At 39.7% G+C, this 27,170-nt stretch overlaps 1 protein-coding gene across 2 annotated transcripts; it reads right to left on the reverse strand.

The window, feature by feature from the left end:
* Positions 1-7,123: 7,123 nt before the first annotated feature.
* On the reverse strand, positions 7,124-23,578 carry proza (protein Z, vitamin K-dependent plasma glycoprotein a). Of its 2 annotated transcripts, none has more exons than XM_055005103.1 (9): positions 23,440-23,578; positions 21,689-21,814; positions 20,801-20,937; positions 20,690-20,714; positions 20,497-20,610; positions 20,280-20,414; positions 19,301-19,416; positions 19,108-19,225; positions 7,124-9,414 (listed from the first exon to the last, which is right to left on the reverse strand). In XM_055005103.1, exons 2-9 carry the CDS (start codon positions 21,765-21,767, stop codon positions 8,879-8,881), a joined length of 1,260 nt encoding a protein of 419 aa, XP_054861078.1. In that variant the 5' UTR covers positions 21,768-21,814; positions 23,440-23,578; the 3' UTR covers positions 7,124-8,878. The 2 variants fall into 2 exon arrangements, with proteins under 2 accessions (XP_054861078.1, XP_035812201.2); XM_035956308.2 differs by lacking the exons at positions 19,108-19,225; positions 19,301-19,416; positions 20,280-20,414; ... (3 more) ...; positions 21,689-21,814; positions 23,440-23,578 and adding exons at positions 10,963-11,080; positions 11,156-11,271; positions 12,140-12,274; ... (3 more) ...; positions 13,550-13,675; positions 15,594-15,736.
* Between the last annotated feature and the right edge of the window lie 3,592 nt (positions 23,579-27,170).

Consider the following 27,170-nt stretch of genomic DNA (forward strand, 5'->3'; position numbering starts at 1 on the left):
GTCGACTGAATGTCACCTGGTTAACTGAAGACAAGCTACAGTAGATTAGCATGTCCTGGAGGGTGCATGCATCAGAGGCACATTTCTGGCCCACAAACACAGACCTGGTCTTATCTGACCTCTTCAAAGACCACCACTGCACACTTGTTTCCCCTCAGTGAGCCCTGGAGACCTTTCTGTTCGCCTCTCGGGTTTCTCAATGGCTCTAAACAGGATTTAGCCCTGGGAAGGTCAGGGGGAGGTCAGTGGAATAAAGGCTGCTCCAGGATTTACCTTCCTCCCGAATTGTTTTTAAAGCCTGTCTCCAGAACTGGGCCTGGTTTCAGTCAGTGGTGAATAAAGGTTGCTCCGTTATCACCAGTGGAGCAGAAATACTACCAGAGAAGGATGAATGCAGGAAAGGGTCAGTCTGAGGTGATTTGTAGCTGCAGGTAAAGTAACGATAGTCTGCTGCTTCTGTCCAGAATACTGGATGGATTAACATGAAATTATACTGCATGGTGAAGGCTATGATGGTGTTTATCAGTGTTTTACATCTGTAGATAGATAAACTGATTTAATAAACACCCAAGTTCCTTGATGAAAAAATATCAAACCAGTTCATTTTAGTGATTCCTTCACTCCTAATACAGGGAGTCTCAACTTATATCAGAATTCCGTTCCTACAGCGCGACATAACCTGATTTTTGCCGTAAGTCGGAATTCACTTATGTACATAAGTACCTATGTCACTCACCTGGACATTAAAACACTGTAAAAATAAATAATTAAAACAACACAAACGAAAGAAAGTGAATACAGCACAATCCAATGCGGCGTACAACTGGCGAATGTAAACAAAGACGTCTTCCTCGTTAGCGCCGCGTGACGACGTATTCGTCCGCTCTGCTCGCCAATTAGTTCCCATGCAAAAATTTTTTTAACGTTGCAAATGTTGTACATCGGAATGATGGAACAAGACTTTCTTAATAAATTTATGAGAGACTGCAACGTAACCACGAAACGCCGTAGGTCAAGGACATCATAAACCAAGGACCTGCTGTAATTCTATTTAATGCCATCATCAGGTCAGATGTAGCGTCAGACCATTCTGCACATTATCATTCTCCTATTGGGGAAACCACCCTCTGGATTGTTCTTACTTCTTTAATCCAATCACAGTCATATTGGGAGGAGCTAAGCAAAGGTTGCATTAATGATGTTGCCTCAAAACAGTGACAGGGTAATAGTTTTGGCAGAACAGTTGCACACAGGGAAGTGAGAACTGGGATTAAAATGGCTTAAAAACACTAGCAGGGTTGCTTTACTGCACGACCCAGGTCCTCTGCAAAACCTGGAATTTCCAGAGTGGTCGGAGGCCGTCAGGAGGTTGTTGAAGATTTCACCCAAAGTCTACGTCCTGTGAGCCAGACTGTGTCAGACGTCTGAATACTTGTGTGATCAAATACCTGCAAAACTACTGACATGACCATCCTCCTCACCTGGACTTTGTATTTGTGCTGCATTCAGGCAACATCAGCAAGAACAGAATCCTCTTACTTGACTCATTCATTCATGTTGCTTTTGCGTTTTATCTCGATGGAAGGTTTCAGAGGCTTTCAGAAATTCCCTCTTCCATCCATTATCTATACACCACTTAATCCTCATTAGGACCACAGTGGGGCTTGAGTCTATCCCTGCTGACTTAGGGTGAAGGCAGCGAACACCTGGACAGGCTGCCAGTCTATCACAGGGCTACATATAGAGACAGACAATCCCATTCACACCTAGGGACAATTTAGTATCACCAACTAACCACCGCATGTTTTTGGACTGTGAGAGGAAACCGGAGTACCTGGAGAAAACCCAGCAGGGAGAACATGCAAACTCCATGGAGAAAGATCCCAGGAAGGCCGGGACGCAAATTGGGGATCTTCTAGCTGTGAGGCGACAGTGCTAACCACCAAGCCACTATGCAGCCCATGCAACAAACAGTTTTGTATTTAAACATCTAGCCATTAGGCTGATGGATTTCTGGCCACCTGGTGAATGTAAGTCCCATAGTCTCTCTCCTTTTAGCTCTGTTTTAGTCTCCACTATCTCCTGATGGAAATGTCTGGCTCTCTAGCCGGTGGATGATCGCTACTAGCTTGCTTCTGGCGGTTGTAAGAGTGAACCAGACCAGGAAAGCTGCAGCTAGACACCAAACAATGATCTGAACCTCACCATGAAACCTGTATAGCAGAGGAGAGCTGTAGATTCAGCTGAAATCTAGAAAAGAGGAAAAAATGGTAAGAACCACACCAACACATCCTGACGGCTGCTCTTTATGTTCCCTCACCTGATCCAGGTGAAACGATCTGTGATTGGAGAAAGTCTGCCGTCGCAGTTGGACTTTCTGAAGCCTGTAAATGGAACCAAGAGGAAGAGAAGACGTCTAATAGTGTATATTCACAGGGGTGTTTTACATGTTTCCCAACATTGGAAGCTTGATAGTCGTGTCACTAGCGGGTCACATGACAGGCGCCTTACCTTCAGGCCTGGAGAGGTGTCAGACCAACATGGTGGCTTGGTGGCCATCTTGCTCTTTAATTATGAAAACAGTTCAGCAAAAAGTATCTCTGAAAACATTTGAGGCAAGGAATAAGCTGCTGAATCTGTCCTGGTTTTACTTTAACAACGGCTGGTTTAGAGGGTTTACAAAAGTTTTGCACCGCGTCGGACCTCCACTCAATGCGCTACATTTGCATAAAGTTGAGGTCTAGGCTGCTTTATGCAAATGAGGCATGCATGCAGCCCAGAAATGCCTTCTTCTAGGTTGAAATTACAACTCAAGCCATATAACAGACAACATGCTAACAAGATTACATTCCAAACTAAGAACATGTTAAAAATCACGTCTGCTAACACCAACATGTTAACACAGTCACAGTAATGCACAAACCAGAGCTAATCTCGCAGCCAAACAACTGATAACAGGGAGAAATTGGACTGGAGCAGAGTTATATAAAAGTCTACAGCCTGTCTCATTCTCTTTCTTTCAAGTGCTCCTTCCAGCCCGAGCTGCAACCTCTTGAGGTCTTGTGTTACCTCCACCCTTCTGCACAATTACCCACCCAAGTAGAAGCTGCTCTTTCTGGCATCGGGTGGGCCGGGGAGGGGAGAGGCTTCGACCGGAGAGCGTCCTGAAGACAGAAAAGATTGGGGACGTGGATTTTGGGGAGGGGTGGGGAGGATTACTGGACGAGATCATGCCTTCACAGATATAGAGTGCTCAGACGTCCTGCTAACCCACCGCGTGGAATCAGACGCCGCGCAGACAGATAATCCTTCCCAAAGTCTGTCATTTGATGTCACCCCCTCCCTCAAACAGGCATGTATGTGTCATGCATATGTACAAGCATGTGCAGGATGGGGGGATTTGAGGTCACAGCTATGTTTTGTGTTTTCGGGGGAGAGTTAAGGATTATTGATTTAGTAGGACACTGGCCAGATGTACCCACACACACTGACACTGTGGTCAAATTCCATGTCAACACTTTATAGTGATGTTGTTCAGCAACAGAAACATTTGATTTGTGTGGAGTGAGAGCTCTGAGTGCTTTCACTTCCCTCCATTAGTAATGTTTCTCTCTGAAGCCATTTCATTCATGTCTAATAGACAAAAGCTCCATCAATCCATCCACACCATGACTCCAGAACTGGAGGACATTTTATGTCCCACCCATCAAATTTCAAATAATCCTTATAGAAAATACTAAAACAAGCAGTTGTTGTATAAATTTACTTGGCCTAAGACCAAATCTAAAAAAACTACAAGGAAAGGATGTTTTAAAAATATCAAATAAGTCTGGAATTCCCCCTAAAATGCCATTTTCTCTTGTTCCACCCCACTGATGACCAAACTGAATCTCAAATAAAACAGTTGACCCCTTGACGCCTATTGTTGCGAACTTGCATCACACCACTTTCATTCAAGCTGCAGCCGAGATAGTGTATCCATTCCCCCATTGCTGGCTTGTACATATTCAATACGTACCTTAGAACCTTTTGCAAGCACTGGTTTCTGGTAGGACCAGTCGGAGTGGGACCTAATTATTATATATCTGTTGTTATTATTATATATCTTTTCTATGTGTAATAGACAAATTAACAATCTCGATTTATTTTAGCATCAGCTAGATAGCAATAACACACAAAAAAGCTTTTTATTCAATTATAAATAAATTTAGGTGTCAAGGGGTTAAAATTAAATTTAAATCTCCTTTATGTGGTATTATTTTTTCATGGTAATTGTGGAAACATTTTTTTAATCAACAAAATATTTTAAATAATAATTGTCATGGTTGGAACGTGTGTCCCACAACATTCCCTGTTGTGAAGAAGAAGAAAACAGTGAATCACATGATACTCTGGAATTAACATCATCAAACAGTTTTCCAAAAGAAATGTGAGCAAATGGATTATACAGAATATATCCCCTTTGCACCCCACAAGTCGTGTCCTTTTCCACACTGTAAGCTGATCCATTCCAGTCCCACAGTTGGAATAGCATCCCCCATATTCCAAGCATGATATCCCAATTTTCCTCACTGGAATACTGAATGGATGGTTGGTTTTATTCCTTCAGGAATCAAGAGAAAGAGAGACCTGACAGGCTCTAGAGGCAGCCAAAAAAGAAACTGCAACTGGTCAGTGTTCACGCCCGACCTATATTTCTGCCCTCTGACTGGTTCCCTTGTCTCGACCAGTCGTATCCTCCTCTACCTCCTCTTCCTTCTTGTAATTCTCTTCCTCATTATGGTTCATGCCATTTCTGTTATCTCCCTCCGTTCTGGGAGGAATGTCCTCTCTTCTATTTTTCATATTTTCTCAACATAGTCAGCCTTGATTGAATGTCTCACGCTACCTCATATTATCAGGATAAGACAAATTCTTGTTGCCTTTTTCTTCACTCTTTTCAATCAGTCAGTTTGTCCTCTTGGTCAGAGAGGAAAAGAGAAGGTTCTTTTCGTAAATTTTGAATGTCCTCCAATTCTGGAATGACCCTTCTCCTCTATGTCAGCCTCGTTAACCCCAGGTCTCTGTCGCTGCTCTTCATCTAGAGCCGTTTTCCATCTCTTTATATCAGCACTTTGCTTTCCTTTCTCAGTCTGTCCAACATCCCTCACTCTCCTGCTATTTTTTCCCTCTGAGTATTCACATCACGTCCTCATCTCCCCATTTGCTCAGATTTTAAGCTCGATTCTGGGAGTAAAATGAAACCCGTGTGGCGATTGTTTGATATCTAAGTGGTTCATTTAGCAGCCTGAGCTCAGAGTTTAAGTTCAGCTACACCTCGCTCGGTGTGTTTCATGTGTGCCTCTGCGAGCTCGATCATATAAATGGAGCTGGCAGGACTAGAGAGCAGCTCCAGACCCAGGAAGGAAGGAGCTCCACTCAAATTAATCTCCACTGGAGGGCCCAGTAAAGGAGCACAGCCATTTTTGGGAGCAAGGAGCCATCTCCTAGGTGAGCGCCATGGCAACAGCCAACGTGGGCCCCAGCTTCCCGAGCTGTCCTTTTCAAGCTCCCTATCAAAAGTGGCAGGCCAGGTTTTTTGTTGTGTGGCGTCTCTCGCTCCCTCTCGGCCCATTCTTCTGCCTCCTCCTTTCTGTGGTCCTGGCCTCGTCCTCCAGAGAGGCTGTGAGAAGGCTGACCAGGGGGAGCGTCTGTGGGAAAATGTTGCCAGACAACAGTGGGGTATGTGACAGCGAGGGCGAGCTACAGGACATATATCACTCATTCAGAAAGTGGGAGCCTCTGCTTCTCATTCGCTTGTTTCCAAATAATGTAAGTTGCAGATTTTGGGATTTTGTTCCAAAGTTGCATTTAAAATCTAGAATAACTACACTACCAGTCAAAAGTTTGGACACACCTTCTCATTTAATGTTTTTTCTTTATTTTCACAACTATTTACATTGTAGATTCTCACTGAAGGCATCAAAACTATGAATGAACACATATGGAATTATGTAGTAAATAACAACGTGTGAAATTAGTCAAAACATGTTTTATATTTTAGATTCTTCAAAGTAGCCACTCGCTTTGATTACTGCTTTGCACACTCTTGGCATTCTCTGGATGAGCTTCATGAGGTAGAACCTGAAATGGTTTCCAACAGTCTTGAAGGAGTTCCAGAGATGCTGAGCACTTGTTGGTCTTCTGTCTTCACTCTGTGGTCCATCTCATCCCAAACCATCTGGATTGGGTTTAGGTCAGGTGACTGTGGAGGCCAGGTCATCTCCATCATCTCCTTCTTGGTCAGATAGTCCTTCCACAGCCTGGAGGTGTGTTTGGGGTCATTGTCCTGTTGTAGAATAAATGATGGTCCAACTAAACACAAACCAGATGTGATGTCATGTTGCTGCAGGATGCTGTGGTAGCCATGCTGGTTCAGTGTGTCTTAAATATTGAATAAATCCCCAACAGTGTCACCAGCAAAGCACCCCCACACCATCACACCTCCTCCTCCATGCTTCATGGTGGGAACCATGCATGTAGAGACCATCCATTCACCTTTTCTGAGTCGCACAAAGACACGGCAGGTGGAACCAAAGATATCAGATTTGGACTCATCAGACCAAAGCACAGATTTCCACTGGTCTAATGTCCATTCCTTGTATTTCTTTGCCCATACATCATCTTTGTAACATTTATAAACTATAATGTTCTACTGTTTTTTCCTTACATATCACATCAGTGCAAGAGCATCATGGTCGGTCTGTACTAACCTAAATCTTAATATTCACCGCTCCTACTGAGCAGTCTTTGTGGCTGAAGCTCTTGCCATCCGTGCCCCATTTCTGAAGAGATTTCACTCAGTAGTTTCATATTGGTCAGCATCATGCAGATGAAGCTTGTAGTGGGTGTAATTTGGCATAGTGGAACAGCCATGATTTGGATGCTGTACTGATGTATTGTTCATCATGATACTGTATGTAGCGTTACTCTTGTGTTGTCAACTAACTGATGATCCCTTAAAAAACAAGATCTAAAGCTTATCATTAAATTTAAAACTCTGACATACTAAGTGTCGCATCCACACCCTTCCAAATATAGCGAAACTGCAGCTTTTCTCCACAAAGACAGACCAGACATTAGATGTGGTATTAGGGTTTATTATTGACAGCAGATGTGGTATTATGGTTTAATATTGACAATAGATGTGGTATTATGGTTTATTACCTTCATAGAACAATGACAGAAGTCTTAAGGTGCATGTCAACAAGTACAGCTAAAATAACATCACTTAAAGGTTATTAAAAGGTATGTCCACACCACAAAACACGTGCTGAATAATTCACGCATCTCTTGCTGCTTCCGACCCTCTTTATAAATACATGCAGTAAGAGCTTCTCTGTTTATGTTACCACACAGCCACCTTGTGGATAAATGAGGCGGCGCATGGACAAAGAGTACAGTGCATATGTTGGTTAAATAGTTCTGGATATTCCTAAAATATGACAGACAGATGACGAGTTTGAGCTAGAAGTGAGAAAATCAGATCAGATTTACTATTTTAGAGCGTTAGAATGAACCTGCATTATCCTAAGAATAAGCCCTGACCAGCCCATCTAGCATCTAGCAAGGGTGTCCAACATACGGCAGGGTGAGTTTCCAAAGTGTAAAAATTACAGAGAAGACATGAAGTGCAATTTTTCAATAAAAGTAACTGCTATTTTAAATTTGTCCTTTGCCTCTACAGATACACTGTGATCCGTAAGTTGTAATGCACACATATAAATGATAAACTGAGGCTTAACATTGTTGAAATTGCACTTATTTTCCTTTTAGAAATGTCAGATTGTTAATAATCTCTTGTAAAAATAAACACTACCATTCAAAAGTTTAGGGTCACCCAGACAATTTCATGTTTTCCATGAAAATTCACACTTTTATCCATGTGCTAACATAACTGCACAAGGGTTTTCTAATTATCAATTAGCCTTTCAACACCATTAGCTAACACAATGTAGCATTAGAACACAGGAGTGATGGTTGCTGGAAATGTTCCTCTGTACCTCTATGGAGATATTCCATTAAAAATCAGCTGTTTCCAGCTAGAATAGTCATTTACCACATTAACAATAGCACAGCTGGAAGGGACCTACAGCGCCACCAGCATAACTATGTGGATACCGACACCTACATCTTTTGCACAGCAGCCCATTGAGATAGGATGGTGAAGCTGCAGTCAGTCTGTCAGTGTTGCCAATAGCTGTTTCCACAACATAGTTAATGTGCATTTTAAAGTATTGCATCAGTAAAAGTTAATGGAAATGACTAAATCTGAATAAAGGTTCTCAATTTTGCAAAAACTAAAAAAGTTTTTAGGCCTTTCGAGAGAGTGTTCATAAGCTTAATTGAAAATGGAAACAGCTTTTTCAGCAGTTTTGACATCAAACATTTTACTTGCATGACTGAGGAACTGGTTTTGCTTCTTTCATTGTCTTTGAATCCCAAAAGCAAAAAACAACTTTCTCCATTGAAAACAATCATTTTTTTACCATTTTTTCCTGACGTAATCAGCTAAATTCCTTTTGTATCTTTTTTTTCCCCATTTTTGTACCTTTTCTAGACTGGATTTCTGATTCATTTAATGTTATCTTCATTGAAAAAAAAAACTGCTTTTCTTTCAAAAATAAGGACATTTCTAAGTGATCCCAAACTTTTGCAGAGTAGTGTATGTGAACATTTTCAGAATGTACTATTTTGCACTAAAACAATGGGAAATATTTGGAGTTACTTGCTATTTTGTGGTCACTTCTAGGTTATTATGCTGTGATTTAACTGGTCACTTGGGATCAAACTGGGCTGTATGTGGCCCCTGAGCTGAGATGAGCTCGGCACCTGTGGTCTAGCGGGACGCCATGAACGGCTGCAGCCATCCCAGGTGGCGTGACACCTTCTGGAAGATGTAGCCTTTGGTGCAGTCGGCGCCCGGCGGCTGACTCAGCACCCCGGTGAGGAAGAAGACGTCCCTGTAGAGGGTGAGCAGGGGGCTGCCGGAGCTCATCTTGCAGTCTGCGTTGGCGCGAGCCGTGGTGCAGCCCATTTTATTGGTCATCAGGTTGGGGTGAGTCTCCAGACACCGGGGCAGCTTCTCGTAGGCCAGCTGGTTGAGGGACAGCGCACCCGGGAAGGCAGACTCCTGCTCGGGGACCTTCCAGCCGGTGACCACAGCTGGATTCTCCCCTGACATCAGGATGCTCTCGGCGAAGTCTCTCTCCGGCAGACAGGCGGCGACCACCTCTCTCTTGAAGACGATGCGGTCGCGGAGCTCGATCACAGCCAGGTCGTTGTCAGGGCGACCCTCCACCCAGCGAGGGTGAGTTTTAACCACTTTCACATACAGCGTCTGCTCTCCACTGGTGTAGGCGGTGCTGCGCTTACCTGAGGGGGAAATTCATGTTAGAGGTGAAAAACTCAGAGGCACGTTCTGAAGTTCTGAAGAGGAAGAAACATCAGACCAGTTCAGTGCAACTTCCTGAGGAGTAAAACAGAGATAAAACCTGCAGGGTTCCATTCAGTCCTAAAACATTTAAAGGCAAGTTTATCTGAATACCACAATTCATACACAAGGCAATTCAAAGTGCTTTACATTGGCAAAGAAATACACTACCATTCAAAAGTTTGGGGTTACTTATAAAGTCTCAAAGGATCAGAGAAATAAAGCGCGTATTAAAAGTTAAGAAAATTCACTGAACATCTAAGAGAAAGCTGCAGTAAACAGTTTGGTTTTCAGGCCTGATTCAAAAGAGCCGACAGTTTAAGCAGACCTCAGGTGTTCAGGAAGTTTGTTCCACAGGTGAGGAGCATCATAGCTGAATGCTGCTTCACTAGACTTGGTTCTGGTTATGGGAACACAGTAAACCTGTCCCTGATGACCTGAGGACTCTGGATCCTTCATATGGAGATAATAAGTCCAGGATGTTTTTTGGTCCAAGACCATTCAGTGCCAACTACACTACCGTTTAAAAGTTTGGGGTCACCCAGAGAATTTCATGTTTTCCATGAAAACTCACACTTTTATTCATGTGCTAACATAACTGCACAAGGGTTTTCTAATCATCAATGAGCCTTTCAACACCATTAGCTAACACAATGTAGCATTAGAACACAGGAGTGATGGTTGCTGGAAATGTTCCTCTGTACCTCTATGGAGATATTCCATTAAAAATCAGCTGTTTCCAGCTACAATAGTCATTTACCACATTAACAATGTCTACACTGGATTTATGAATCATTTAATGTTATCTTCATTGGAAAAAAAACTGCTTTTCTTTCAAAAACAAGGACATTTCTATGTGTCCCTAAACTTTTGAACGGTAGTGTACATAAATTAAAGACATTAGCTAAAGTTGATATCATTAAAGTTGGTCCATAGTAGTTAAAGTTGCTCTATATTGACTAAAGTTGTTCAAAAATGAATTAAAGTTCCTCTACAATAGTTAAAGTTCTCTATATTTGTTAAAGTTACTGTTGATGTTTTTTTAAATAAATCATTTACATGTCAACATTTGCACATTTTTTTCTTCACTAAAGAGTTGAAATATATATTAAATGCTTCTTTTTCACGTGACTTTTAAAAAGTATTTTTTAAATACTTAGAAATTTGCTTTGAATTACTGTCTTTTTTAAAAAAAATTTTAAAGTAATTTTTTTCGCCTTTTCGATAGATGCAGTGAGAGACAGACAGGAAACGGGGGAGAAGAGTGGAAGAAGACATGCAGCAAAGGGCTGTGAGCAGGAATCGAACCCAGGTCACTGTGTCAGAGACCAGCCTCTGTACATGGTTCACCCGCTTAACCCGTTGAGCTACACGGGCGCCCAAATTACTGTGTCTTTAAGTGTGCAGCCCTTTTTTTTGAACGTCATTCATCAGTTCCGTGGCTCTAAACGCTGCCCACTGTTGGGTGATTGTGTGTTTTGTTGACTCACCGACAGCCACCTGGAAGGAAGGATATTTGGTGGCGCACTGAGCTGAAGTCAGGACCAGGTTCTCCTTCAGAATGACTCCGCTGCAGAAACCATCCGACTCTGAGCTCTTCAGAAGAGCCTAAACAAACAACGAGACATCAGAAACATCCGGAGACGATCCTGTAACGTGTCCCAGTGAGCGTTTGCATCCTACCTGCCAGGGACACTCTGAAGACGTACAGGAGAGGCCTTCGAAGTTGCTGCGCATGTTCCTGGCCTGTCTTTCATTCCACTGACTCAGACTGTTCACCTTACCACAGGGGTATTGGACTGACAGAAGAAAATCACAGTGAAAACACTTTTTTTGTTATTGTTGTTGCAAGTGTTATAAACTTGGAGGTGTGAAATAAAAGCTGTGAAGAACTCGTGAGCCTCCCAGCTGTACATGTGAGGTTCAATGCAACAATAAACAGTCATGTAGCTCAAACAGGAAGCATCTTCTTCAGCGTTTTTATAGCGGAATGAACAGCCTTGGTGGAGTACTGCGCTCTCTGAGTGCTTTTCTAGTTTTTTAATTGTTTCTTAAAACCAGAAGGTTGGCATTTTGAATAAAAATTGTTCTGTGGCATGTCTGTTATTTGCTTTTTTCTACAAAATTAAGGGTTTATAGAAGCACTGTTCATAAATGTGTGTTTGTTGTCCATGAAGCTCAGGTGCAGGATGAGATGCAGGATCATGCAGCTCCTGCTCAGTGAACTCATCACTGACTACAGATGTTCTGTTTAGTGCTAAACCAAAGTCTTCCAAACAGTACACCTATATAATAGAGATATAAGAAACACAGAATGCTTTGTGAAACCAGCTCTTCCTCAAAAATATGAGAAAACAGAATTGAAGTCACCAAATCCCCCAAGATCATACCATCAGCTGAAGCTTGCTGCAGGAAAACACAACCAGGAAAACAGAGCCTCCGAACTCATATCTGAGCTGTGCTACCTGGTTTAAGGACAGATTTATCTAATGAAATGTTCCTCTCAAATTCTAATCATATTCAACATATTGTGATTAAAATTTTGTCTGTGTGTTGCGCTGCAGACAATGGAGAACATGTGATTTACAGATATGTGAGCTGCAGTAGGAAATAACATGCAATCCAAAAAGAATGCAGAAGTTGGACCGGCAGACAGAAGAAGCGCACCTGCAGCCTCGCATGTATTCTTGTCTGAACTCTTGAGCCTCCACCCGCGGGCGCAGGAACACTCGTAGGACAGGTAGCCCGGTTTACAGAACTGGGAGCAGCCTTTGTCCTTCTCCAGGGTGCACACAGTCTGGTCTGGAAACAGAAACAGGAAGCTGCAGATCTCACAAACCTCAGGAGAAGAAAACCAGCAACAACGCTCACATCCGCCTCTCACCTTTTTCACAGTGGACGCCTGAGAAGCCCGATTTGCAGACGCAGTCGTAGCCCCCAACGCTGTCCGAACACATGGCTCCGTTCTTACAGGGGTTTTCTGCACACTGATCTCCATCTGAGACAAACCCAGGAGAATATCTAATGTACCGCTAATGACCGAGCAGGGAAGGGAGAGGTTCTAATGCAGCACTTACCGATGTAGACCGACCAGAAGATATCCTGGAAGAGAAATGGAACGCGACCAGTCAGTCATTTATCAGGGAGAGGCCGGTAAGGGATGAGATGGGGATGAGCAGCGAACCTACCGTACGGTACGAGTCCTGGAAGAACCTTCTGGCCTCCTCATAGCTGCAGACCTTCTCCATGCAGGCCTGCTCCAAGGTGGAGGCCGAACTCCTCTTCTGACGGATCAGAGAGCTCGCCTGCTGCTTCTCCAGAAACACTGAGGGACAAGTTCACGTCACAGACTTAGACTGACTTTATCAATCCATGGAGGGAAATTAAGCAACACGGCTGAATTAGTCCACAGTTCACTGATTTATTCGCTCTGTTGTGTTTCACAGCATCAGAAAAACTGAACAAGTCCATCACAATTACCTTTTTTTTTCTTCTCTGGGACTTGTGATGAACACTTGCCAACACTTTAAAGTAATCAGTAACTATCTTTAGTCATTTTTAAGTTAAAAAAAAACCCCAAAAAAACAATAAAAATGATTATTTCAAAAACATGGTATCTATCCAAAAAACTATGAGAAAAATTAACAACTCACAGACAAACAATAACAGATCAGAAAAAACAAATGATATTCAACCTTTATATGCAAAAAAATCCAAAAAAACAATGAAAATATGAGGACGTTTGAGGAAACTTTATGAATTATGTGTAAAAAAAAAAAAAAAAAAAGATTTGGTAGAAAACTAAACTAAGGAATAACTTGTAGCAAACCAATTTCAGATTCAGTAAAAATAAATAAATAAAATGTATGAAATGTGGATCGCCATCTGCTAATTCTCTCTTCCTGGTTAAATAAAAGCAAATAAATAAACAACTAAATTAATACATGTCATCTCTCTTTGTGGCTAAATAAAGGTGAATAAATAAATGAAATATGCTAATATATAAAACATATAAATACTGTCCCCTCTCTTCCTGGTTAAATAAAGGTAAATAAATAAATAAACGTCCCCTCTCACCTGGCTCGGCGCTCTGGACGGCCGCCACGGCTCCAGCCAGCAGACACAGCAGAGCGGCGGACGCTGTCGAGGAATTCATGGCGCCGCTGAAGAGTTTCCTGGTTCTGATTTAACGTGTTTGTTCTCCTAGAAACAAACACAGCACCGGATGTGATGAAGAGAATGTTAAAGTACTACGATCCATCTGAGGCAGCCCTAAATAAATTGAATTTAATTTTAGAATAAGACGAACAATCATTTCTTTCAGTAATTCTCAACGAAAACATGATTGAATGCATGAATTATAATATTATAAATTTAAGATTCTTACTGGTTACTGTCACACTTCATAGATCATCAGCTGAGGAATTAATTTTTAATAATAATTTTTAATAATTCAGTTATTTCAAGCATTAACTGATACATGAGCAAATTAGAAATGTTAAAACTGATTTTCTCGAAACAATCGCAATGTTTTTCTTTTTGCGGTACAAATTATCATAACAAGCTCAACAAAAATCATTTTTTTCATGAATTTACATGGTGTTTTTGTGTGTATTACATGCAGTTACATGTGGTTCAGAATCACAGAATCAGATTCTGAATCAATGACAGGATGAGAAATGACTGAAGATTTCAGGTTTTTATTTTTAATAATTATTGAGATATTGTCGTTCATACTGCCTCTGGTTTCATTTCATATCTCAGAAAGTATTTGATATTATTAAGGTAAGTAAATGATGATTTAAGATGGACTAACATTATCTGCTCTAGCAGAAATATGAAGCGCCTGTGGTCTTAACATCCTGTACACTCCCCTTATCCTAAGGGTCCCAAAAATGACCCGCCTGTCCTGGTTCTAGACTGGTTCTGTCCTGGTTTTAGACTGGTTCTGTCCTGGTTCTAGACTGGTTCTGTCCTGGTTCTAGACTGGTTCTGTCCTGGTTCTAGACTAATTCTGTCCTGGTTCTAGACTGGTTCTGTCCTGGTTCTAGACTGGTTCTGTCCTGGTTCTAGACTGGTTCTGTCCTGGTTCTAGACTGGTTCTGTCCTGGTTCTAGACTAATTCTGTCCTGGTTCTAGACTGGTTCTGTCCTGGTTCTAGACTGGTTCTGTCCTGGTTTTAGACTGGTTCTGTCCTGGTTCTAGACTGGTTCTGTCCTGGTTCTAGACTAATTCTGTCCTGGTTCTAGACTGGTTCTGTCCTGGTTCTAGACTAGTTCTGTCCTGGTTCTAGACTGGTTCTGTCCTGGTTCTAGACTAGTTCTGTCCTGGTTCTGTCCTGGTTCTAGACTGGTTCTGTCCTGGTTTTAGACTAGTTGTGTCCTGGTTCTAGACTAGTTCTGTCCTGGTTCTAGACTGGTTGTGTCCTGGTTCTAGACTGGTTGTGTCCTGGTTCTAGATTGGTTCTGTCCTGGTTCTAGACAGGTTGCATTTTGGTTCTAGATTCCACTGAGCCTCAGTTTAGATACAAACATTAATATGATAAACATGAATTCAGTCACATAAACAGGTGATTTTATGTCTATTCATGTAGAGAGCAGCTGTGAAACAAACACAGTAAGATGATTGTTGATGGAATTTATCCAGTTTTAAATCAGACATTTAGTCATCATGAGTCATGCACTAGCTGAGCAATGATTAAATATATGGTTTACACACTTATTGTGAAGGGTGAGCTTCTTCTTATTATTATTATTGTTATGATTATTATTATTATATCTGGCCTCACACACTCTATCCTCTACATAATGAACATTATGTCTGAGCAGCTCAGCAGGAATCAGTTTAAAAGGAGAATCTGCTCAGTGGTTACACAACAAAGACGGACACACAACAAAGATGGACACACAACAAAGATTGACACAACAACACCCTGCTCCAACAAACACGATTCTGCTGCAACACAAGCTGCTGCTATCAGGTCGGATCAGGCCCAGCAGTCAGCTGCGCAGCAATAACAACAACGACAACAGTAACAACAACAACATTATCATCACCAGCAACAACAGCAACAACAACAGTAACAACAACAACAACAACGACAGTGATGCTCGGTTCCTACCTGCCTGCTGCCTCTCCCCGCTGCTCCTGCCTCTGATCGGGCCTGAGGATCCAGAAGAACGGATGTGCATCACCGAGCTGAGCCGCCCACCGACAGACTCACTGCTGTAATGACCAAGAAGAACCGATGGGGGGCGCTGTGACACAGAACACGGTGTCTCTGCAGGATGGTGCCCGACCAACAACAACAATAAACAACAAAAAAGCACAGTCATCTGCATAATATAATATAATATAATATAATATAATATAATATAATATAATATAATATAATATAATATAATATAATATAATATAATATAATATAATATAATATAATATAATATAATATAATATAATATAATATAATATAATATAATATAATATAATATAATATAATATAATATAATATAATATAATATAATACAACATGATATAGTATCATAAAATAAAATATAATATGTACAAAAAATAGGACGGAGGGTGTTGCACATCAGCAAACATTTTTAAAAATTGTTAATTGTTCAGAAAATTTTTAATTTTTAAAAAAAATCTGTGTTTTTACTAGATATATTTGTAGTTTAACAAAACAGGAAAATCTGTAACATAACAGGATAAAATATGTTAATTTTACTTTGAAATAATAACAAGTATCTGTAAATATTTATTTTTTTGCTGATTTAAATTCAGTTTTTAAAAAAAGGATGTTTGCAATCAAGTATTTTAAAAGAACACATTTTGTTTTGTAAATACAGATTTTTGATGTGAATGTTATTCACGGTTTTGACATGTTTTTTTAATTAATGCTTTCTGTGAGATTTTTACTAGACATTATCCGTAATTTAACAAACCATAGAAAATATATAAAACAATAGTACAATAGTAAACTGTTAAAAAAACAACATTCTTTTTCTTCACGGTTCATCCACCTAACACATAGTAAAATAATATGTTTAAATAATAATCATCTATCTACATGTTTTTCTACATCTTACAATTATTACACGTTACAAAATAAAATATCAAAGGTAAAAAGAACATGAAATATGAAGCTAAAATGAATCTGATACATGGTGTATATCTTCAAGACTGTGTTTGGTGGCGATTAATCATAGCCAATTTTATTTTGCAATCACAATATTGACATTCACTGATATATATCACACTGAGGCTGCTGAACAAACAAAGAACCACTGCAGTATCAGTTTAACACATGCAGAAACATACAGAAAATACACAGAAATACACAAAATACATAGAAAATACATTCAGAAAACACACAGAAATACACAGAAACACCCATAAAAACACAGAAAAACACAGAAATACACATAAATACACAGAAATCACACAGAAATAGACAGAAAACTCACATAAATACACAGAAAACTCACAGAATTACACAGAAACAGAAAGCTTTAACTGCTTTACTGCAGCAGTGTGATCTGAATGAGGAACTCCTCTAATGTGAACCCACTTGATCAAACCAAATTGGATGCAATCAGCTGTGATCAATAGGAGAAGGAGAACAAACCCACATCAGTCCAGACAGCATGAGAGTGGGGCTCTGCACAGATCAGCTGAAGACGACGACAGAAAACCAACGAGGACGGAAAGAAACAAACAGGTGAGATGTTTCTGTGCACAAAGAAAACCAGAATCATGTCAAAGTCGCAGCGAAGATAAAATCAGATGACTTGTGGAACTTTTGTTCATTCAGGAGGAATTATGAACCCAGATTTAGAGTCGCCGTATATTTAATGTCAAACTTTGTGGTTAGAGGTTCTGGATGATGATAATTAAACACAGCAGCAACAACAACAGCAACAAAACCAGCAGCAACAACAACAACAGCAACAACAGCAGCAACAAAACCAGCAGCAACAACAACAACAGCAACAACAACTGTGTTGCTCAATTGTGAGCTTGTGTTTAGACTTGTTGCATATCTAAAGTCAAACTTTGTGGTTAGAGATTCTGGATGATGATAATCAGACACTCTGTTGATGGAACTGGACCACCGAGGCTCCAGTCTCTCCTCATCTCACTGGCTTCAGTCACAGACGAGGCCGTGGGGCTTTAGTCTCAGCTGCAGCTGCTAAATGTAATGTCAATCTAATAACACAACAGGCTGCTGAGACCAGCAGGTCTGGTGGGGGGGGTTCTGTCTGGACCGGACCGACCAGCACCAGGGTCCAGACAGAACCCCCCCACCAGACCTGCTGAGACACGCAGCTCTGCAGTGTAAATGGCCTTCACTCTGCTGATTTCCCTGGTGATTACAGTCAAAGCTATTCTGCACACATACATGTATACAAGCACATGTATGAACAAATTTTACACGTGCACGACATGCAAACACGTGTAGCATACAGTGTCAGCGTGCACGTGTTGCATGCATGCAGGTGTAGTAGTGAAAAGCTCCCACAACCATCCATCCGTTATGTTTTATTCATCGCCCTCTCCCTCGTTTCTTCTTCTCCTCTCATTATTCCTGCAGCCCCGGCTCTAAATTGGAGGGCGGCAGGAAGAAAGAGCGTCCCAGCGCTCACGTGTGACCTCGAGGACCCCTTCCTCTCAAGATCCAATTTTACAGGAGCACTGAGCAAACACCTCAGGCACCACAGAAGACATCTATAATTAATGCCACCCGATGCTCGACAACTTTCTGATGGATTTAACAGGCCACAGACGAAATCCCCGCCACTCTCTGCACGTTTGGAGGCTTTCCCCCTCAGGTTTTTAATCATTTATTTCTCTGTTTTTTGCTGCACGTCCATCGTCTGTCTCTCTGAAATGTCACAGAATTTGATGTACAAGCAGATTTTTAACAGGAAACATGCAAATTTGTTTTTTTTTTCTGAGAATTTACTAGATATTATCTGCAATTTAACAAAACTGGAAAATCTGTAGCATAACAGCATAAAAATATGAAATTAAAGACATTAGCTAAAGTTGATATCATTAAAGTTGGTCCATAGTAGTTAAAGTTGCTCTATATTGACTAAAGTTGTTCAAAAATGAATTAAAGTTCCTCTACAATAGTTAAAGTTCTCTATATTTGTTAAAGTTACTGTTGATGTTTTTTTTAATAAATCATTTACATGTCAACATTTGCACATTTTTTTCTTCACTAAAGAGTTGAAATATATATTACATGCTTCTTTTTCACGTTACTTTTAAAAAGCATTTTTTAAATACTTAGAAATTTGCTTTGAATTACTGTCTTTTTTTAAAAAATTTTTAAAGTAATTTTTTTTCGCCTTTTCGATAGACGCAGTGAGAGACAGACAGGAAACGGGGGAGAAGAGTGGAGGAAGACATGCAGCAAAGGGCTGTGAGCGGGAATCAAACCCAGGTCACTGTGTCAGAGACCAGCCCCTGTACATGGTTCACCCGCTTAACCCGTTGAGCTACACGGGCGCCCAAATTACTGTGTCTTTAAGTGTGCAGCCCTTTTTTTTTAACGTCATTCATCAGTTCTGTGGCTCTAAATGCTGCCCACTGTTGTGTGATTGTGTGTTTTGTTGACTCACCTACAGCCACCTGGAAGGAAGGATATTTGGTGGCGCACTGAGCTGAAGTCAGGACCAGGTTCTCCTTCAGAATGACTCCGCTGCAGAAACCATCCGACTCTGAGCTCTTCAGAAGAGCCTAAACAAACAATGAGACATCAGAAACATCCGGAGACGATCCTATAATGTGTCCCAGTGAGCGTTTGCATCCTACCTGCCAGGGACACTCTGAAGACGTACAGGAGAGGCCTTCGAAGTTGCTGCGCATGTTCCTGGCCTGTCTTTCATTCCACTGACTCAGACTGTTCACCTTACCACAGGGGTATTGGACTGACAGAAGAAAATCACAGTGAAAACACTTTTTTTGTTATTGTTGTTGCAAGTGTTAACTTGGAGGTGTGAAATAAAAGCTGTGAAGAACTCGTGAGCCTCCCAGCTGTACATGTGAGGTTCAATGCAACAATAAACAGTCATGTAGCTCAAACAGGAAGCGTCTTCTTCAGTGTTTTTACAGCGGAATGAACAGCCTTGGTGGAGTACTGCGCTCTCTGAGTGCTTTTCTAGTTTTTTAATTGTTTCTTAAAACCAGAAGGTTGGCATTTTGAATAAAAATTGTTCTGTGGCATGTCTGTTATTTGCTTTTTTCTACAAAATTAAGGGTTTAGAGAAGCACTGTTCATAAATGTGTGTTTGTTGTCCATGAAGCTCAGGTGCAGGATGAGATGCAGGATCATGCAGCTCCTGCTCAGTGAACTCATCACTGACTACAGATGTTCTGTTTAGTGCTAAACCAAAGTCTTCCAAACAGTACACCTATATAATAGAGATATAAGAAACACAGAATGCTTTGTGAAACCAGCTCTTCCTCAAAAATATGAGAAAACAGAATTGAAGTCACCAAATCCCCCAAGATCATACCATCAGCTGAAGCTTGCTGCAGGAAAACACAACCAGGAAAACAGAGCCTCCGAACTCATATCTGAGCTGTGCTACCTGGTTTAAGGACAGATTTATCTAATGAAATGTTCCTCTCAAATTCTAATCATATTCAACATATTGTGATTAAAATTTTGTCTGTGTTGCGCTGCAGACAATGGAGAACATGTGATTTACAGATATGTGAGCTGCAGTAGGAAATAACATGCAATCCAAAAAGAATGCAGAAGTTGGACCGGCAGACAGAAGAAGCGCACCTGCAGCCTCGCATGTATTCTTGTCTGAACTCTTGAGCCTCCACCCGCGGGCGCAGGAACACTCGTAGGACAGGTAGCCCGGTTTACAGAACTGGGAGCAGCCTTTGTCCTTCTCCAGGGTGCACACAGTCTGGTCTGGAAACAGAAACAGGAAGCTGCAGATCTCACAAACCTCAGGAGAAGAAAACCAGCAACAACGCTCACATCCGCCTCTCACCTTTTTCACAGTGGACGCCTGAGAAGCCCGATTTGCAGACGCAGTCGTAGCCCCCAACGCTGTCCGAACACATGGCTCCGTTCTTACAGGGGTTTTCTGCACACTGATCTCCATCTGAGACAAACCCAGGAGAATATCTAATGTACCGCTAATGACCGAGCAGGGAAGGGAGAGGTTCTAATGCAGCACTTACCGATGTAGACCGACCAGAAGATATCCTGGAAGAGAAATGGAACGCGACCAGTCAGTCATTTATCAGGGAGAGGCCGGTAAGGGATGAGATGGGGATGAGCAGCGAACCTACCGTACGGTACGAGTCCTGGAAGAACCTTCTGGCCTCCTCGTAGCTGCAGACCTTCTCCATGCAGGTCTGCTCCAAGGTGGAGGCCGAACTCCTCTTCTGACGGATCAGAGAGCTCGCCTGCTGCTTCTCCAGAAACACTGAGGGACAAGTTCACGTCACAGACTTAGACTGACTTTATCAATCCATGGAGGGAAATTAAGCAACACGGCTGAATTAGTCCACAGTTCACTGATTTATTCGCTCTGTTGTGTTTCACAGCATCAGAAAAACTGAACAAGTCCATCACAATTACCTTTTTTTTTCTTCTCTGGGACTTGTGATGAACACTTGCCAACACTTTAAAGTAATCAGTAACTATCTTTAGTCATTTTTAAGTTAAAAAAAAACCCCAAAAAAACAATAAAAATGATTATTTCAAAAACATGGTATCTATCCAAAAAACTATGAGAAAAATTAACAACTCACAGACAAACAATAACAGATCAGAAAAAACAAATGATATTCAACCTTTATATGCAAAAAAAATCCAAAAAAACAATGAAAATATGAGGAAGTTTGAGGAAACTTTATGAATTATGTGTAAAAAAAAAAAAAAAAAAAAAAAAAGATTTGGTAGAAAACTAAACTAAGGAATAACTTGTAGCAAACCAATTTCAGATTCAGTAAAAATAAATAAATAAAATGTATGAAATGTGGATCGCCATCTGCTAATTCTCTCTTCCTGGTTAAATAAAAGCAAACAACTAAATTAATACATGTCATCTCTCTTTGTGGCTAAATAAAGGTGAATAAATAAATGAAATATGCTAATATATAAAACATATAAATACTGTCCCCTCTCCTCCTGGTTAAATAAAGATAAATAAATAAATAAACGTCCCCTCTCACCTGGCTCGGCGCTCTGGACGGCCGCCACGGCTCCAGCCAGCAGACACAGCAGAGCGGCGGACGCTGTCGAGGAATTCATGGCGCCGCTGAAGAGTTTCCTGGTTCTGATTTAACGTGTTTGTTCTCCTAGAAACAAACACAGCACCGGATGTGATGAAGAGAATGTTAAAGTACTACGATCCATCTGAGGCAGCCCTAAATAAATTGAATTTAATTTTAGAATAAGACGAACAATCATTTCTTTCAGTAATTCTCAACGAAAACATGATTGAATGCATGAATTATAATATTATAAATTTAAGATTCTTACTGGTTACTGTCACACTTTATAGATCATCAGCTGAGGAATTAATTTTTAATAATAATTTTTAATAATTCAGTTATTTCAAGCATTAACTGATACATGAGCAAATTAGAAATGTTAAAACTGATTTTCTCGAAACAATCGCAATGTTTTTCTTTTTGCGGTACAAATTATCATAACAAGCTCAACAAAAATCATTTTTTTCATGAATTTACATGGTGTTTTTGTGTGTATTACATGCAGTTACATGTGGTTCAGAATCACAGAATCAGATTCTGAATCAATGACAGGATGAGAAATGACTGAAGATTTCAGGTTTTTATTTTTAATAATTATTGAGATATTGTCGTTCATACTGCCTCTGGTTTCATTTCATATCTCAGAAAGTATTTGATATTATTAAGGTAAGTAAATGATGATTTAAGATGGACTAACATTATCTGCTCTAGCAGAAATATGAAGCTCCTGTGGTCTTAACATCCTGTACACTCCCCTTATCCTAAGGGTCCCAAAAATGACCCGCCTGTCCTGGTTCTAGACTGGTTCTGTCCTGGTTTTAGACTTGTTCTGTCCTGGTTCTAGACTGGTTCTGTCCTGGTTCTAGACTAGTTGTGTCCTGGTTCTAGACTGGTTCTGTCCTGGTTCTAGACTAGTTGTGTCCTGGTTCTAGACTAGTTCTGTCCTGGTTCTAGACTGGTTGTGTCCTGGTTCTAGACTGGTTGTGTCCTGGTTCTAGATTGGTTCTGTCCTGGTTCTAGACAGGTTGCATTTTGGTTCTAGATTCCACTGAGCCTCAGTTTAGATACAAACATTAATATGATAAACATGAATTCAGTCACATAAACAGGTGATTTTATGTCTATTCAGGTAGAGAGCAGCTGTGAAACAAACACAGTAAGATGATTGTTGATGGAATTTATCCAGTTTTAAATCAGACATTTAGTCATCATGAGTCATGCACTAGCTGAGCAATGATTAAATATATGGTTTACACACTTATTGTGAAGGGTGAGCTTCTTCTTATTATTATTATTGTTATGATTATTATTATTATATCTGGCCTCACACACTCTATCCTCTACATAATGAACATTATGTCTGAGCAGCTCAGCAGGAATCAGTTTAAAAGGAGAATCTGCTCAGTGGTTACACAACAAAGACGGACACACAACAAAGATGGACACACAACAAAGATTGACACAACAACACCCTGCTCCAACAAACACGATTCTGCTGCAACACAAGCTGCTGCTATCAGGTCGGATCAGGCCCAGCAGTCAGCTGCGCAGCAACAACAACAACAACAACAGTAACAACAACAACATTATCATCACCAGCAACAACAACAACAACAACAGTAACAACAACAACATTATCATCACCAGCAACAACAGCAACAACAACAGTAACAACAACAACAACAACGACAGTGATGCTCGGTTCCTACCTGCCTGCTGCCTCTCCCCGCTGCTCCTGCCTCTGATCGGGCCTGAGGATCCAGAAGAACGGATGTGCATCACCGAGCTGAGCCGCCCACCGACAGACTCACTGCTGTAATGACCAAGAAGAGCCGCTGGGGGGCGCTGTGACACAGAACACGGTGTCTCTGCAGGATGGTGCCCGACCAACAACAACAATAAACAAAAAAGCACAGTCATCTGCATAATATAATATAATATAATATAATATAATATAATATAATATAATATAATATAATATAATATAATATAATATAATATAATATAATATAATATAATATAATATAATATAATATAATATAATATAATATAATATAATATAATATAATATAATATAATACAACATGATATAGTATCATAAAATAAAATATAATATGTACAAAAAATAGGATGGAGGGTGTTGCACATCAGCAAACATTTTTAAAAATTGTTAATTGTTCAGAAAATTTTTAATTTTTAAAAAATCTGTGTTTTTACTAGATATATCTGTAGTTTAACAAAACAGGAAAATCTGTAACATAACAGGATAAAATATGTTAATTTTACTTTGAAATAATAACAAGTATCTGTAAATATTTATTTTTTTGCTGATTTAAATTCAGTTTTTAAAAAAAGGATGTTTGCAATCAAGTATTTTAAAAGAACACATTTTGTTTTGTAAATACAGATTTTTGATGTGAATGTTATTCACGGTTTTGACATGTTTTTTTAATTAATGCTTTTTGTGAGATTTTTACTAGACATTATCCGTAATTTAACAAACCATAGAAAATATATAAAACAATAGTACAATAGTAAACTGTTAAAAAAACAACATTCTTTTTCTTCACGGTTCATCCACCTAACACATAGTAAAATAATATGTTTAAATAATAATCATCTATCTACATGTTTTTCTACATCTTACAATTATTACACGTTACAAAATAAAATATCAAAGGTAAAAAGAACATGAAATATGAAGCTAAAATGAATCTGATACATGGTGTATATCTTCAAGACTGTGTTTGGTGGCGATTAATCATAGCCAATTTTATTTTGCAATCACAATATTGACATTCACTGATATATATCACACTGAGGCTGCTGAACAAACAAAGAACCACTGCAGTATCAGTTTAACGCATGCAGAAACATACAGAAAATACACAGAAATACACAAAATACATAGAAAATACATTCAGAAAACACACAGAAATACACAGAAACACCCATAAAAACACAGAAAAACACAGAAATACACATAAATACACAGAAATCACACAGAAATAGACAGAAAACTCACATAAATACACAGAAAACTCACAGAATTACACAGAAACAGAAAGCTTTAACTGCTTTACTGCAGCAGTGTGATCTGAATGAGGAACTCCTCTAATGTGAACCCACTTGATCAAACCAAATTGGATGCAATCAGCTGTGATCAATAGGAGAAGGAGAACAAACCCACATCAGTCCAGACAGTATGAGATTGGGGCTCTGCACAGATCAGCTGAAGACGACGACAGAAAACCAACGAGGACGGAAAGAAACAAACAGGTGAGATGTTTCTGTGCACAAAGAAAACCAGAATCATGTCAAAGTCGCAGCGAAGATAAAATCAGATGACTTGTGGAACTTTTGTTCATTCAGGAGGAATTATGAACCCAGATTTAGAGTCGTCGTATATTTAATGTCAAACTTTGTGGTTAGAGGTTCTGGATGATGATAATTAAACACAGCAGCAACAACAACAGCAACAAAACCAGCAGCAACAACAACAACAGCAACAACAGCAGCAACAAAACCAGCAGCAACAACAACAACAGCAACAACAGCAGCAACAAAACCAGCAGCAACAACAACAACAGCAACAACAGCAGCAACAACAACAACAGCAACAACAACTGTGTTGCTCAATTGTGAGCTTGTGTTTAGACTTGTTGCATATCTAAAGTCAAACTTTGTGGTTAGAGATTCTGGATGATGATAATCAGACACTCTGTTGATGGAACTGGACCACCGAGGCTCCGGTCTCTCCTCATCTCACTGGCTTCAGTCACAGACGAGGCCGTGGGGCTTTAGTCTCAGCTGCAGCTGCTAAATGTAATGTCAATCTAATAACACAACAGGCTGCTGAGACCAGCAGGTCTGGTGGGGGGGGTTCTGTCTGGACCGGACCGACCAGCACCAGGGTCCAGACAGAACCCCCCCACCAGACCTGCTGAGACACGCAGCTCTGCAGTGTAAATGGCCTTCACTCTGCTGATTTCCCTGGTGATTACAGTCAAAGCTATTCTGCACACATACATGTATACAAGCACATGTATGAACAAATTTTACACGTGCACGACATGCAAACACGTGTAGCATACAGTGTCAGCGTGCACGTGTTGCATGCATGCAGGTGTAGTAGTGAAAAGCTCCCACAACCATCCATCCGTTATGTTTTATTCATCGCCCTCTCCCTCGTTTCTTCTTCTCCTCTCATTATTCCTGCAGCCCCGGCTCTAAATTGGAGGGCGGCAGGAAGAAAGAGCGTCCCAGCGCTCACGTGTGACCTCGAGGACCCCTTCCTCTCAAGATCCAATTTTACAGGAGCACTGAGCAAACACCTCAGGCACCACAGAAGACATCTATAATTAATGCCACCCGATGCTCGACAACTTTCTGATGGATTTAACAGGCCACAGACGAAATCCCCGCCACTCTCTGCACGTTTGGAGGCTTTCCCCCTCAGGTTTTTAATCATTTATTTCTCTGTTTTTTGCTGCACGTCCATCGTCTGTCTCTCTGAAATGTCACAGAATTTGATGTACAAGCAGATTTTTAACAGGAAACATGCAAATTTGTTTTTTTTTTCTGAGAATTTACTAGATATTATCTGCAATTTAACAAAACTGGAAAATCTGTAGCATAACAGCATAAAAATATGTAAAATAGTACAATATAATGTAAAATGACATAAGATAATGTAATATAATATAATATTTAAAATAATATAATATAATATAATATAATATAATATAATATAATATAATATAATATAATATAATATAATATAATATAATATAATATAATATAATATAATATAATATAATATAATATAATATTTAAAATAATATAATATAATATAATATAATATAATATAATATAATATAATATAATATAATATAATATAATATAATATAATATAATATAATATAATATAATATAATATAATGCAATACAATACAATACAATATAATATAGATTTATATGCCAAAGCTGCAGCAAAGTTAAAAGACTAATTGTGGAACTTTTTGTTGTGGACACATCAGTGGTCAGAGCATCATGAGAACAAAATCTAACACAAAACAAATATTAAACATTAAATAATTCCACTGTGGAACTCTTTGGTATATTAGTATTGTAAATAACATGGCAAGAATATGGAAAAATAAGGATTTTTGTTGTCTTTTACAGTTTTATATTTTGTGTTCTTCTTTTTACAGGAAACATGCAAATTAGTATTTTTTCTGAAAATTTACTAGATATTATCTGTAATTTAACAAAACTGGAAAATCTGTAGCATAATAGCATAAAAGATTGTAAAATAATCTAATATAATATAATATAGAATTAATGTTTTTTTCGCAGGAAAGATGCCAATTAAAATTTACTATATATTATAAATGATAATATAATATAAATCTGTATAATTTTTTCACATCAGCAGCAT

This window comes from Amphiprion ocellaris, chromosome 19 (assembly GCF_022539595.1).
Source record: "Amphiprion ocellaris isolate individual 3 ecotype Okinawa chromosome 19, ASM2253959v1, whole genome shotgun sequence".
NCBI lineage: Eukaryota > Metazoa > Chordata > Actinopteri > Pomacentridae > Amphiprion > Amphiprion ocellaris.

Bases quoted from the DNA above. Each gene is read 5' to 3' on its own strand.
- proza (XM_055005103.1), bottom strand. From the start codon at position 21,767: ATGAATTCCTCGACAGCGTCCGCCGCTCTGCTGTGTCTGCTGGCTGGA. The intron at 20,715-20,800 runs GTAGGTTCGCTG...TTTCTCTTCCAG, and splicing joins TCCAGGACTCGTACCGTACG to GATATCTTCTGGTCGGTCTA. The intron at 20,611-20,689 runs GTAAGTGCTGCA...GGTTTGTCTCAG, and splicing joins CTTCTGGTCGGTCTACATCG to ATGGAGATCAGTGTGCAGAA.